Source organism: Phodopus roborovskii, unplaced genomic scaffold, assembly GCF_943737965.1.
Source record: "Phodopus roborovskii unplaced genomic scaffold, PHOROB, whole genome shotgun sequence".
NCBI lineage: Eukaryota > Metazoa > Chordata > Mammalia > Rodentia > Cricetidae > Phodopus > Phodopus roborovskii.
This window is the reverse complement of record NW_026125700.1, coordinates 1977440-1992602: the sequence shown is the minus strand read 5'-3', so window position 1 is coordinate 1992602 and position 15163 is coordinate 1977440. Positions and strand designations below refer to the sequence as shown.

At 39.7% G+C, this 15163-nt stretch overlaps 1 protein-coding gene across 2 annotated transcripts in view; it reads right to left on the bottom strand.

Moving 5' to 3' along the window:
* The window catches only part of Ocrl (OCRL inositol polyphosphate-5-phosphatase), a 486659-nt gene that overhangs the window by 20663 nt on the left and 450833 nt on the right, over positions 1 to 15163 (bottom strand). For both annotated transcript variants that reach the window (XM_051178474.1, XM_051178473.1), the window contains exons 4-14: positions 14148 to 14258; positions 13663 to 13749; positions 12975 to 13095; positions 12720 to 12881; positions 10000 to 10101; positions 8300 to 8414; positions 6824 to 6940; positions 6538 to 6725; positions 4608 to 4719; positions 1729 to 1838; positions 25 to 160 (exon numbers count right to left, since the gene is read on the bottom strand). In XM_051178474.1, coding sequence (XP_051034431.1) covers positions 25 to 160; positions 1729 to 1838; positions 4608 to 4719; positions 6538 to 6725; positions 6824 to 6940; positions 8300 to 8414; positions 10000 to 10101; positions 12720 to 12881; positions 12975 to 13063 — 1131 coding nt within the window. In that variant the 5' untranslated portion in view covers positions 13064 to 13095; positions 13663 to 13749; positions 14148 to 14258. The remainder of the gene's footprint in view (positions 1 to 24; positions 161 to 1728; positions 1839 to 4607; positions 4720 to 6537; positions 6726 to 6823; positions 6941 to 8299; positions 8415 to 9999; positions 10102 to 12719; positions 12882 to 12974; positions 13096 to 13662; positions 13750 to 14147; positions 14259 to 15163) is intronic.

The following is a 15163-nucleotide window of genomic DNA, read 5'->3' as shown; positions in this document are numbered from 1 at the left end:
ATGAATGAGTAATCAACTATTTACCCCAATGTTGAACAGGGCGCTAACAGGCTTGTGGTCACTAGTTTTGAGCTCCATGTGACTTCGGTAATGAAGCTGATTAATATTTATTCCTCTCCAAAGAATTCGGTCACACCAGGCTGGAACTCGGCATTTTCCACTGTAAATAAAGGGAATGAGTCACAAACAGAGCATACCATACTAGAATGTAGTAACACACATTGGTTTAGAATCACATTAGGCCTCTTTTTATATTTGAGGCATGTACTTCTCCTTCCTGGAGGACCCCAACACCTTCTTTTCCACACTACAAGCACTGATAATGGCCTGTCTGCTTGTCAGCCACTGAACTCCTAGTACTACTGCCTGGTACAAAGTATGTTTCTAGTATTAACCAGTGAATGGATGGTTTCCCTAAATTTAGGTCTATATCTTAAACAATATCACCACAAGGACAGATGGAACAGCATCTTCTTAAACTAGTCTTCTCAGGTCTGGGTCCCATTCTGAATATTTTCTCTTCCTTTGCTCCACCTAACTGCAATAATACTTCATAATAGACAACTATTTCTCTTTGAAACCTGGACTTTGGTGGACACATGTAGCTTCTTTGATAGAGATGAACTAACATGCATGCATGCAAGCCTGAGACTAGAATAGTCCACAGAATATCCAGGGCAAGAAAATCGTGTTCATCATTCATTAAAATAAGAAAAGCCTTGCATGCTTGATCCAGTAGGTGACTCAAATATTCCTGATCAGTAGCTCTGGAGCTTAATGTCATGTGGCACAAACAAATCAAAGTAAAAGAGGTCCCTTGGTGTCCCTTTTCAATTGTTGATTCACTCCCTGGGAACACAGGACTCTCAACCCCACCCCCAGCACCCCATTCAATGCTCTCAGAGTCTGAAGCAGATGAGTATGGCCATGGCTCCTTTTGTCTTTCAAGATTCTGAACTACCCAGGAAACAAGAAAAAAGAAAGAAACAGTATGAAGGGGAGAAGCAGTTAAGAGATTTATTGACAGGGCTACTTTGCTGGGGAAATGAGGAAATCACAGAGACTGCAAGGAGTAAAGTCCTCTTTTTTCCAACAACAGCTGGGGGTTCAGACATGAGGATTTCTAAGAGGTCACCAATGGATTACGACCTAGTTTTTTCATTTATGTGTATATATGTGCAGGTGTCTTCAAAGAGGGTGTCAGATCCTTTGCAGCTAGAGTTATTGAACTTGGGTCCTCGGCAAGAGCACCAAGTATGCTGCCATCGAGCAAACTCTCCAGGCCCTTATCAATGGATTCTAATGCGTTCTCAAGACCAAGAATGACTATGCTAGAAGAATTGCTTACGATTCTTTGTTCTCACCTCCTGGTATCCAAAGTTAAGTAGCAGAGTAGTAGTTTGGGGGAGGAGGCTAAGAGCATTAGGTAAGAAAAAAAAGAGTATGACTAGGAAGGCAAAAATCTACAGCACTTTGAAGAGGTGACAGAAACAGGGTACCAGAGGCAGAGTTCATAAAGTGTTACCAGCCCTGACATCTAATTAATACTATAATTAATAATATAAGCTCAGTTTGAAACACTCTTCTGTAATAACACTGAACCATTAGATTTCCCTCTCTGCATACGGAATGATATAAAGAAAGTCCTACCATGTCAGGAGGGACATGGAAGGACACAGAAAAGATCAAGTCTTAACCTTTTCTGTGAGAAGGTTCTTATCACTTTACCTGGAATCCCATCTGTCAGTTTTAGAATCATACTTGTAAGTGGGAATAAACTTGATTTCCCCTTCATTGAAATCCACAAAGGCTTTTTTCTGTGTGCGCTGAATGTTTAACTACAGACAGAAAGAAATACCACATAAGCACAGTAACACCACATTAACAGAGGTGATAATCAGGCTGACTGGCCACTGTTCCCTTTCTAAGTATCCAGTTCCACGGCCTTTTCAACTGTGCAAAGATACAGATAAGATTGCCTATCCTTTTTATTCAAGGTCAACATTGCCATAGCATCGGAACTCACCTTCTAACACTTCTTATTAGCACATTGCCATTTTATTGTCAATTGTGGCCAGGATAAAATTGTGGAATCGAGGACTCTGAATAATCCTACATTGCTTAGAACCGGGCAGGCACTACCTAGAGTAATAATAATTACAACAACAACAACAACAAACCCACAGAAACCTTGAAAGGATAATTTCTGAAACCAATTTCAGTGACTACTTAATGTTTCCTTTTTTGAAAAAAAAAAAAAAGTGGGTGAGTCAGGGCTATAGACATGGCCCAGTGGTCAAGTGCTCTTTCAGAGGACCCAAATTTGTTGGATGGCTCACAACTATCTACAACTTTAGCTCCAAGGGATCCCACGGCTTTCTTCTAGCCTCCACGCACATGCACCAACCCATGCTCACATACATATATACACAATGATCCTCCTGTCTCCACCACCACCTGCTAATTCTGGGGTTACAGGTGCATGTGACCACGCTTGGCTTTTTCTGTGGATGTCAGGATCCAAATTCAGGTCCTCATGCTTGCAAGGCAAGAACTCATTTCTCCTGCCCCATAATCCAGTGTTGTAAAAGTTATCCTCACTCAGTTATTTTACCAAAGTTACATGAGACTCAACATTTATCCCAACTGTATCCTTTCTGGAGATAAGAAAGAGGAACAAATACAAACAAAATAGCCATTCAACTTTGGTGTAAAGCTAGATAGCCATGAAAGACTCACTATAAAAACCATCATGCTGCAAACACCTGAATTTTTACTGTGTCAAAAGGGCAAAAGGCTGTCATAAGGATTTAAAGACATTTGAATCAAGCTAAAATTTTGTCTTTCCTCATTAAGAAGCATTTAATTTTCTTCCTGTACCATGGTGTTCTGGGTATATAATCAAAGGAAGTGAAATCAGCATACTAAAGAGATATGTACACATATATTTACTGTGGCATTTTCATAACAGTCAAATATAGGGAACCAAGAAAAATACCTGTTAATACTGACTAAATGAAGGAAACATGGCACAGATATTATTATTCAGGCATAATAAATGAAATGCTGTCATTTGCAGCAAAATGGATGGGGCTAGACATAATTAGTGTTAAATGAAATAAACCAGACACGGAAAGACAAATGTTACATTTTAGCTCTCAGACATGAAGGCTAAGTAGTCAACCCAATAGTAGAATAGTGATAATCAGAAAGTGGGATATGAGGGGAGGTCACATGAAAATAACCAGGGTGATTGTTATAGTGCTGTAGATTGTACTCACAGCATAACATAGATTAGGCAAGTGTTCTACCACTGAGCTACATCCCCAGATCCCAGATGCTGGTCTAACTTTACATGCTGACACATCACAATAAACCCAATGACTGTCTGTAATTAATACACATTAATCAAATATGAAATGACATGAACGAGCATTCATTTTTATTGTCCAGTACCTATATTCCAAAATTTATTCTTATGTTCGAGGTGTGTCGGTACACGCCTGTAATACCCGCACTTAGGAGGTAGAGGCAGGAGGATCTTAAGTTCAAGGTCATCCCTGGGCTATACTAATCATTTCAGGTTAGGATAGGTTTTATAGTGATACTGTAGCTCAAAAAGAAAAAAATATAGTATGAAAATAAAATTTCAACTTATTTACCAGGTTTACACACCAACATAGTGGCTTATATTCATAGAGACTGGTTTATTGAATATCAGGTTTTGTATTAGCACTACATAATCAATAATTTTCCCACAAGGTTGTTCTTGTTTGTTTATATGTGGGTGGGCATCCATGTGGTAAAGTGCAGTGGTCAGAGGGTGATATAAGGATGTTTTTTTCAATCACTTCTCTACCTTCTATTTTGGGACAGGGCCTCTAATTGAATAAGGAGCTCAGTTTGGACTAGGCTGATTGGCCAGTAAGCCCTTGGGACACACCTGTCTTCCCCAGAGTGGGGGTTACAGATACATGTTACTGTTCCTGGCTTTTACATGGGTGCTGAGGATACTAATTGAAGTCCTGATGCTAATGCAACAAACATTTTATCCACTGAGTCACCTTCCCAGTCCTTTCCACTGGTTATAACATCAACAACTAAATACCAGTAAGCACAAACTTATCAATCAGTTCCTATTAGGCTATAACTTATGCTATTCATCTCAAACAAACTTCTTTTATTAGTTTCTCAGTTTCTTTCATAGGACCCCCCCCCTCTCTTTTACCACCAAAGCTGTTGCTCAGCCTGTCAAATAACCAGAGAACAATTTTCCCTGTTCCATCTACTAAACCACATCAACACAGCAGAAGGCCATTTCCTCTAGGAAGTATTCTCCAATTAACCTCACCCCTTCTGCAGCCCATGTATATAAATCTCTAAAATCTCTACTTGATAACAACTTGCTAAATGAATTTATATTGGCTTTTTGTCACCAACATTATCTCTTTTGAATCTTAGCACCTAAGGCACTCCAAATCTATATATCCCCAGCCACAATATCTTACAAGACAGTATGAACTTGCCATCTTTTACTAACATAAGCCATGCCTACCACGTTTCTATCTCATAATCTCCACATTATCTGTCACCAAAAATTCATTTACCTGGTCGAATTTCAAGAGCTTCTGAAGATCATTTTTATTAATAAGACTTTTCACCTCATTGGCATCGGGCATGCAAAGTCTGTAGTTCAAGTCTCCCAACCAAATGACAACACTGAGGATCAAGAAATAGATTAGAATAGCAGTAATTAACATTAAAGTCAATCAGAGGTGAACAGAGAGAAAAAAAATGGGTAGACTACTTATAAGGATCTATTTATCACTGTCAAGGGGTTTAAAGCTGTAATTAATTCTTTAGAGGGAAGGTACTGACAATACCCGAGAAAGACAATAGATTATAAAATAACTGCAAAAATAGCACACCACATAAAACTGAATGAAAATGGGTCAATACAATATACATATGGGATTTGGAAGCCAAGGAGTTAATGGACTGAGAAGCATGCAGTTTATTTGCTGGATTAGCTTCAAAATTTTGTCTGGCTGCCTGCCAGGTCTCTACGCCAAGAGAATCTTGATGCTTTTTGCCTCCCAGAGCCCTTTGGTTTTGTAGGCGCTGTGTTATAGCTTGGACCCTGGAAAGGACTGACAGAGTCCACTAGGAAAATTAAGTCCGTCTCTCCAGTGTAGCCAACTTCGCTGTATCTGTTTATGATCTGAAGTTCCAGTTCCAGGAAAGAAGAAAACTGGCACCTTAGTCCTCAATCACTGCACAACACCAGGACTTGAGACATGCTGAGAAGACCCTGAAATGGGACCTTCAAAATGGGTCCCTTTGGAGTCACCTCAAGTTCTCAAAGGCAACAGGAAAGTTTGGACTCTTGGAAAATAAATTTATGGAATTACTGGGGACTTCGTGATCATAAATTTTGAGGCCTTGACTTTGTCACTGTGAAACAGAATTATATATGATCCTAACTGTTGAGACAATAATGGAGACATTGAAATATCACTATCTTTCCCTCTTCTTTCCTTAATTTTCCTAATATTCACTGCTTCTAATAATCCTAAATTATCTCTTGATTTACTATAATTCTCATCTCACACTATTTCTTCCAAATCACCCTCTCGGAATTTCAAAGACCAATTCATTTCTTTACACCTGATTATTTTCTATCAGCACCTAACCCACTCCTCAATGGATTTCTGCTCCTGTCCTTATGAAATCCCATTCTTTGCAAGCCTATCACTGCCACCCTGTTTCTAATAATCACAACCATTAAAAAGAATAATGGAGATCTGCAGACACAATATTGGAAAGATAAATAGGACAATATGTTCTCATACAACAAGTATGTGTCTCCATATATGTATGGAGAGAAGTCTAGAAGAGACTGCTCAGTGAAATGATGCATGCCTCCACAGCCTTTAAGTTCCCTAGTAGCTGCACTTAAAATATAAAAGTAAAAATAACAACTTTTATTTTACCCAATATATCCAGATCATTAATGTGTCATTAATATTTTGCAAATTAAGGTAGCCCACATTTCCCCCAAGCAATCTTCAAAATCTAATATAGCCTTTGCTTACCGACCTCTCAGTTTGACTAATGACTTTCAAATACCAAAAGCCAAATGCTGGCTATCATATTATACAGTGCAACTCTAGAAAGGTCTACACTCAAATGTTAAAGATGGTCTCCTTTGGAGAGAGGACTGGCTGGGGAGAAGAGGGTTTTAAGCCATGTTTATTCATTTTATCTTTTATTATCACACTTACAGTGAACATTTCTATTTCATTTTAAAAAATGACTCTAACATGCAGGAGCCTTCAGCATTATTTTAGAAGTGACAAACTCTTTCCCCCCCCAATGCCAAACCTAATTTCTCTGCCTCAGTGAATCTGCTATTTCTAAGTAACATTCTCTTCTTTGTGGCTGAAATCCCTCACTCTTCACAGTACCATAGTTTCTCACCCTTATTTAATCACTGTTAACTCTCTATTCAAAGGCCACAGCGAGGAAAGCACTTACTCATGCTTCATGATGTTCAATTGTGGGAGAGCCTGATTGGGGACCGTAAAACTCATTCTTGCACAGATGTCTTTATAATCCTGATTCCTTCTTTCAAACTCTTCCACGTGGGCAGCCAGGTGGGAATTGACAATGCAGAAAGTGGTGTTATGAAATACAAATCTCACAGCCACTCCACCTTTGTTTCCCTGTTAGCCAAAGTAATTATAAAGTTAGGGAACACAAGGTGTAATCGAGTTTCACATAGAGATAAACAGTAATCAAATTAATTGCCAAAGGAACTCACCATTTTCCCCATGATTCCAGTTCCAACTGTTTCTGTAGCAACATCACGGATATACCGACACTGATCTTTTCTGGCAAATATAAGAAGCATCATCCCCACAAGGCGGACTAGTTGAACCTATGAGTTCCAGGGAGTTACAAACTAATATGAGCATCACTCTCTGCAACATAGCTACCTCCCTGGAATGACCAACAAACATGTCCAAATCTGGATCTGTGCCTCTAATTTCCTACTGGACTCCATAAATTGGAAACCAAGGTTCTCTGTGGAAGCTCTAGTCTCGATTTGATTATAAAAGTCAGAATCTTTGAGAACAATGCATGAGTTTGTTTCTCTCTCTCTGCTTCTATTTGTCAGTGCTAAGGATCAAATAAAGGACCTTGAGCGTGCTATGCAGGTACTCTATCACTAACCCATACCCCAGTGTTAGCTCTCTTTTTAAATTACTTTGTAGCCTATGGAGAGTACATTAAAAGTTCAAATGGTAAAGAACAAGCCATTATCCATGCTAGCTCCTCTTCCTTCTCGTTTCTAGACTCTTATTTCTCATTGTCTAAGATATTTAAATCTACAAATAGTGATCCTTTGAATTTTGATTATTTTTGGTCAAAACTTGAGCTAGAGAGCTGTAACATCTTCACCTACATACACTGTTCAAAAGCATAGAACATTAGATTACTCCTTCTGAGATTAGAATAGTCACCTTAAAATGAAAATAACTCTCCTAGTAGCTAAATGCCTCTATCAGGTATCTTCTAAAGATTAACAAATTGGACTACCTTGCTAAAGTTAAATTTATTATTTTTATTTTTTAAAAAAATAAATAGCTGGGTGTTGTGGCACACACCTTTTATAAAAACTATTTATTTAGATTTTATGTGTATTTGTGGTTTGCCTGCATGAGGGTATCAGATCTTGGAGTTAGAGACAATTATGAACTGCCATGTGGATGCTGGGAATTGAACCCAGGTCCTCTGGAAGAACAGCCAGTGCTGTTAACTGTTGAGACATCTTTCCAGCACCTCAACTTTATTCTTTAGCTACAAAGAAGTCTAGAATTTGTTTAAATCCCACAGTGCTGCTATTCTTGTTCTGAACATAAAGCATACTTTATGCACCCATAAGCTTCATTCTGCTTTTCTTGTAGGCATTTAATTCTGGCCATGTTGAAAGACAAACTTTCATTACACATACAGATCAGTTAGCTTATATGTAATTATTTTGAATTAATTATTAATGTAAAAACAACAAATGGTCTTCTAAAAGCTACCTAAGTGATAAAAATTATGAACAGAAAGCTTATGCTTCCCCCCACCAGAAGTAACTATGGCAGATTAGTCTCATATGGCACAGTATTTCATATGGGGAAGAATTCAATTATTTAACGAACCTTTTGGGAACAGGCTCAGATAATGGAATAACTCCCAGTGAGGTTTACTTAGTTATATATGAAAAAGAAAATCCATTGCAGCTTACTTTTTTGTACTTGGCCTTTGAAGGCAGACCCCTTTCCACTGCCATGGACCATTCTTGCTCTTTTACAGACTCAAAGTAGAAAAAGGCTTCTGTGCTCAAATCCAGCTCTTGGAATCTGAGAGGAAAAATGGATGCAGGAGTGATACACAGCCCACAAGTTTTTTTTTTGCTATCTCCTTTCCCATTTGCTGAAACATTAGAGTAAAGGCAAAAACATTCAAGATAAATTTTATAAAAGATATGTGGTTTTTATAAAGAATCCCCACCATTATATTCATAGGTTATACAAAATCTAAACAACAACAATCAAAACCCTCATAGGGATTATAGTGAAACTTTTCTTTTACAACCTTTGAAAAATCACTATGAGAATTGATCTCATTTGTTTCTAGGATAAGTAGTTTCCTTTGTGTTTCATTCATTTTCTTTTATTTTGACCCACAAAGTAACCCTCACATATAGTCCACATCAAGTTTTTAATCAAACAAGTTTTAGAAATATAGGAAGATCAAGGCTGGGGAAATGGATCAGTCAAGTCAGTAAAGTGTTTGCTGTACAAGTGTGAGGACATAAGGTCAATTCTCAGCATCCAAGATAAAAAAATCTGGGTGTGTAGGCATATGTCTGCAATCCCAACAAGACAGAGGATCTCTAGGCAAACTCATGGTTCAGTGGAGAGACCCTGTCTCAACTTAAAAAAAAAAGCAGATAAGGCTTTATCATAGAAGTGGGTGGCAGTTAATGTAGAACTCATAACTGGCCAAAATGCTGAGAATTAGTGATGGTGGAGTGTTCTGTCACTATGGGACAGTTATATCACATATCCCAAGTCTCAGGAAACATGGGAAATAGGATATGGAAAGAATGTAAGAACTAGAAGATGGGGACATGTACAGCAAAAGACATCTTTCTGGATGCCCTAGTCATTGCTCTCCTTGAACTCACTACAGCTGTGGTTATCTGTATGAGGCCTGTATAAGATTGGGCCCATCAACATTTCATTATGGATAGGGGAGGGGTACACGAGGTTCTACACCTCTGTGAGGGACAATGGGTAGTTAATGATTGTTGGTAGAAAGGTTGACACTATCTTTAGTGGTATAGTCACGGATGTTGCTCATGTGCCAGTAAATAAATTCATACTCACACAAGAAACTTCAACTAAATGCAATGGGTTATGTATATAAAGTAGACGTGAATATAGGAGGGAAACTTGTTAGGAAGAAAGGTTTCAGCAGGAGAGAGGGAAGGTAATAGGGGATGAAAACAACTAAAAGTCATTATATACATGAATGAAATAAGGTAAAGAAAAAGGGCAAGAAAATGAGGTGGAGAGTGAGTGTGGAAGACACCTGATGACTTGCTGCTCACATGTACACACTAACACATTTACATCCGCAAAGACATACACAAATGTGTGTGTGTGTGAGAGAGAGAGAGCGAGAGAGAGCGAGAGAGAGCGAGAGAGAGAGAGCGAGAGAGAGAGCGAGAGCGAGAGAGAGAGCGAGAGAGAGAGCGAGAGAGCGAGAGAGCGAGAGAGAGAGCGAGAGAGCGAGAGAGAGCGAGAGAGCGAGAGAGAGAGCGAGAGAGAGAGCGAGAGAGAGCGAGAGAGAGAGCGAGAGAAAGAGAGAGAGAGAGGCCAAAGTCATGTTACATTAATACCAAATATAAGAAAAGGAAGGTCCTGAAGTGGTTTTTACCCAATGCAGTAAATATCAGGAGGATTTGGATCACAGTTCAGCCAAGGTTCTAAGCTGCTATCTGGAGACTGTCCATTCACATTCCAAGTTCCAACAAAAAATCTAATACAGTACAACAAAAAATTAATTGGAAAACAAAGATAAAGTATGAAAAAACAATACTGCTTTCAATATATCTATGAAAGGGTATACTGATTACCATAACTCTTCAAAGTATTTTGCCAGATGCATAAGAAAAAATTTTGGTTGTAGAATACAAAGGCATTGGTTTATTTTCCCTATATCTTACATCAAGTGAATCAACAAAAAGGAACTAGGTTGGCATTTCAAGCAAACACACTTAACTGTTTTGCCAAATTTCCACTCAATTAAACACCATCTAAATTCATTAAGGGAGAGCTTTAGGTTAGGAAGGGAAAGAGGTATCTTTTTTCTTTTTGTTTTTCTTATTTTACATATCAATCCCAGTTCCCTCTCCCTTCCTCTCTCCCTCCCTCCCATGTCACCGGATCCCCCTCCCATCCTATTCCTCCCCCCACTCCACATGTAGGGTGATGACTTCCAGGAGGGATCAACATAATCTGTCAAGTCATTTGGAGTAGGGACTAGGCCCTCCCTCCTGCCTCTAGGCTAAGGGAGTATCCTATCCCTTCAAGGGGAATGTGCTCCCAAAGTCCTTTTGTGCACCAGGGATTCATCCTCGTTCCACTGTCAGAGGTCCCTTAGACAGCCCAGGCCTTCTAACTGAGACCCATGTTCAGGGAGTCTGAGTTGGCCCTGTGCTGGTTTCCCACCTATCAGTCTGGGGGGGGGTCCATTAGCACCTCCCTGTTCAGGTCAGCTGTCTCTATGTGTTTCTGTAGCCTGATCTTGTTCCCAGTTTCTTATCACTCCTCCCTCTCTGCATCTGGATTCCAAGAGTTCAGCTCAGTGTTAGCTGTGGGTGTCTGCTTCTGTTTCCATCAGCTACTAGATGAGGTCTCTAGAATGACATATAAGTTAGTCATCAATCTCAATATCAGGGAAGGGCATATCAGGTAGCCTCTCCACTGTTGCTCAAATTGTTAGTTGGGGTCAGTCTTGTAGGTCTCTGGACATTTCTCTAGAGTCAGTTTGCTCTTGAAACCTATAATGGCTCCCTCTATTATGGTATCTCTTTTTTTTCCTCTCATCTATTCGTCCCCTGACTCAATCTCCCTAGTCCCACATGCTTTCTTCTCCTCCCCCTCTCTGTCTCCTAGCTCCCTCTCCACTCACTGCTCCTCCACTCCCAATATGCTCAGGAGATCTTGTCCCTTTCCCCTTCTGTGAGGAACCTTGTATGAATCTCTTGGTTTCCTCCTTGTTTCCTAGCTTTTCTGGCGGTGTGGATTGTAGGCTGGTGATCCTTTGCTCTATGTCTAAAATCCATATACGAGTGAGTATATACCATATTCCTCTGGGATAGAGGGATTTTTGTGCTGGGCAAAGTCTACTATGGGCAACTGTTCTGTGAGGAGTATAGCTAAACTGAAAAAAAAAAAAAAAACCCCATTTCCTGAGGATCATGAGGACAACTGTTTGGGAAATTCTGATGAGGCAGATAGTAAGTACACTAAGCAGGAAGGCAGAAGGGATGACTCATGTGACACTCAGTTGTTCACATATAAGTGTTGTGTAGAATATGAGGAACTACCATTGTGACTGAATTCGAGGAAATGATGCATGTTAGGATTGCAGGTGGTACGGGAATCTTGGATTAGAAAGGCATATTATGCCCATGAATAACACACTGGGGATACTTGGCACGCTTCATCACCTCTCCTTTATACCAATATACCAGGGTCCAGAAAAGGGGATGTTAACGAGCCAAGGTGCAATGAAAACTAATAGGAAAGTATTCAGGGTAGATCTTCTAATCAAGAGGACTGGGTGAATCTTTAGTTAATTTATCAAAGCAGTAAATTAATATATGGTAATAATGATGGACTTTAATTTTTTCAGTACTGGCTAGACAAAGATTCAGCAGGCAAGATGAGGCATACTTGTTTATAGATGGTGTGAGAGGACAATTTTCTATTATATGTGAATTTGATTTGTTCCCCTAAGTGTGGATAGAAATATTAGTAGACATGGTATCATTAGCAGTTAGGAAATTAAAAATATAGCTTCTTTATGATTTTAGATATAAGTTTTGAGCAGCAGAGACAGGAGCTTGAGTCAGATGATCATTGCCTTACAGTGTGCTTTGACTTTTAATGAAGCTGACATTTTTACAAATTAAAATACTGTTATAGCAATTGCTGAGCTGAACAAGAGGAAGCTCATGGACTCCAGTCTGATAGCTGGGAAACCAGCATAGGACCAACCCAGATTCCCTGAATGTGGGTGTTAGTTAGGAGGACTGGACAGTCTATGGGGTCTCTGGTAGTGGATCACTATTTATCCCTAGTATAAGAATGGACTTTGGGAGCCCATTCCACATAAAGAGATACTCCCTCAGCCTAGATACATGGGGGAGGGCCTGGGCCCTGCTCCAAATTATATGACAGACTTTGAAGACTCCCCATGGAAGGCCTTACCCTCCCTGGGGAGCAGAAAGGGGATGGGCTGGAGATTGCTGGGGGGAACAGGGGAGGAAGGGAGGGTGTGGGAACTGGGATTGACATGTAAAACAAGCTTGTTTCAAATTTAAATAAAAACTATATAAAAAATATATAGTGAGTAGAAGACAGACAAACCTGAAAGACTGGAGGTTGACATATTCTTTTTCTCGCTTTGCAAGGATATGTTTGATGAGACCCTCTCGCTGCCCAGATTGGGTATTTGGTACAAATAGCTTCCGCATAGTGTTGGTCACTTTGGGCTGTTCCTTGTTTGAAGCTTCCTTTTCACGTGGAGGCCTAGTGAATCAAGCAGGGATTCAAACTAAAACCGGTGAAAATGTAGGCTTCTTATGGGGAGCTGTGGGGAGTATGTTGCAACATAGGACTTACATTCTATTCATTGAAGGAGGTGGAGGGGGTGGTTCCCGATGAATTGCTGTGGGGTGGTTTTGTGTGTCCATTTTTTTATCTAAATTCATAGATGAAAAATTATCCTCAAATCCAAGCAGCCCTGAGGAATACAAGAGCCAAAGTCAAAGTGAAGATTCAGAGACCCTCCAACATAGCCAGGATAGGCAAGCTTTTGTTTGCTTATGACCTCATCAGTAATGCTGCTAAACAGGAGGGTACCACAAGGGTAGTAATCACTTAGAGTAAGACTCCTATTCATCCCAGAAGCACTGACACATTAACTGTAATGATAGAAATTTATACCGATCTGAACCCTGAATAAGACAAGGGATTGTCTTCCTTACATTACAATAACCTCATAAGGTATGCACCATTAAAAATCTTTCCACATTGTAGAGAAGGAAACATAAGGTCAGAGCTGTTGAGTCACTCAAACACGATGACATAATTAGTAAGTTTCATGTCAGTATTTTACTGACTTGACATATGAACCTAGGCTGTCTGGTTATGGAGTTTATACTTCCTAACCTTTTTTTTTGCCTGGTTGGCTTATAAAGAGCCATGGGTTCAATAAAACCACCCCACACAACCAATTAATCTGAACTAATAGGATCTACTGACTCTAAAATGATCATAGCAATCAGGGATAAAGGAGTCTTTTCAATACCTGAATATGCAGGTTTATCCTTAGTGTCTAATTTCTGGTACCAGCTAGATGAGTCTTTTTGTTCTGGAACAAGAAGCTGTGACTGAGCTGGGAAGATAAGATTTAGGTCATAAACTGGGAAGACCATCACTAAATTACAACCCAAAGCTATTTATTTATTCAAAGCCCTTGAGTGCATGGTCAGCACAATTCTAGAAAGGGATGGAAGAGACTAAGGAAATAGCAACAGCTCTGAGTCATCTGGGGGCAGAAGGGAGGGCATTACAGGCTTCAGTAAACTACATGCCATGCCACTGACTTTCTTTTTAGAGCTGGGTAGACTTGTCCTTTAATCTATCTTGGGTTCATCCCTGAAGGGAAAAAAATCTGCTATCAGGGCTCAAGGGGCAGGGGGTCTTGTTAATGGCTGCATTCCTCTGAATGGGCATGTCAATATTTTACTCCCAATGAAATAGTGGAAAGAAAATTGCCGAGTCTTGAGTTACCTTCCTGAGCCGCAAGGACTTCTGAGAGAAACTTAACACAGTGCTCTTCATCAGGAATTTCAAAGTGGCGCTCTCTGGTCCAGTCTCCCTGTACCCGAATTTTGCAGCCACCTTTAAAAAGAATTAAATCCACAGATACCTAGCTTTATTGGGATAATATTGTCAAATTTTTTTGGTCAGGAGGAGTTCCAGATTGCAAATATTCTAGACCCTTAATAAGGAGCACATATCCAACAGCAAGGGCTTTGGTGTTGTAGTGGTAGAGGGGATGAAGCAGAGAGGAAATCCTAAAGGAAGACAATACTCACAGCGCTGATTAGCTGTGATAATGAGCAGACTGATCTAGCAATAGGCACACTAAATCATAACTTCCTTTGTGTCGACCTCTCAGATGTCAGTGAAGGGATTTCTAAGTTCTAGCAGAAGATAAATTCATCAATCACCCTCTTCCTATCTCCACACTGGAAATTCCTACCATTTCAAGTCCAGATCGTATGGTATTCTAAAGCACGAAGGCAAGATAGAAAGTAACATGGTTAGGTTCTGAGTAAATTAAATTTAAAGCTAACTTAACAATAGCGGGTCTGGCTTGAAGTGTTCTGAAAAGATGTACCTATACCTCACTAACACAAATGAAAAAATCCACAAGTAAAAATGAGTATATTGAATAATCTTGCCAATGTAACAATAATCTAATCCAAGAGTGGGTTGGTTCAAGAATAGTGAATCGGGAAAGAATTATAAGCAAATTTACTGGGGTGGAGCAATGGCTCAGCAGTTGAGGGCACTTGATGCTTTTCCAGATGACTTGGGTTCAATTCCCAACACCCACATGTTAAATCACAATGTTCTGTATCTCCGGTTATAGGGGGACCCGATGCTCTTTTCTGGCCTCTGTAGGCACCAAGCACGCACATGGTACAAAACATACATGCATGAAAAACACTTATACACAGTAAAAATAGTAATACTTAAAAGCAAATTTACAAAAGCCTTAGATTTTTTGTTTATTAAAA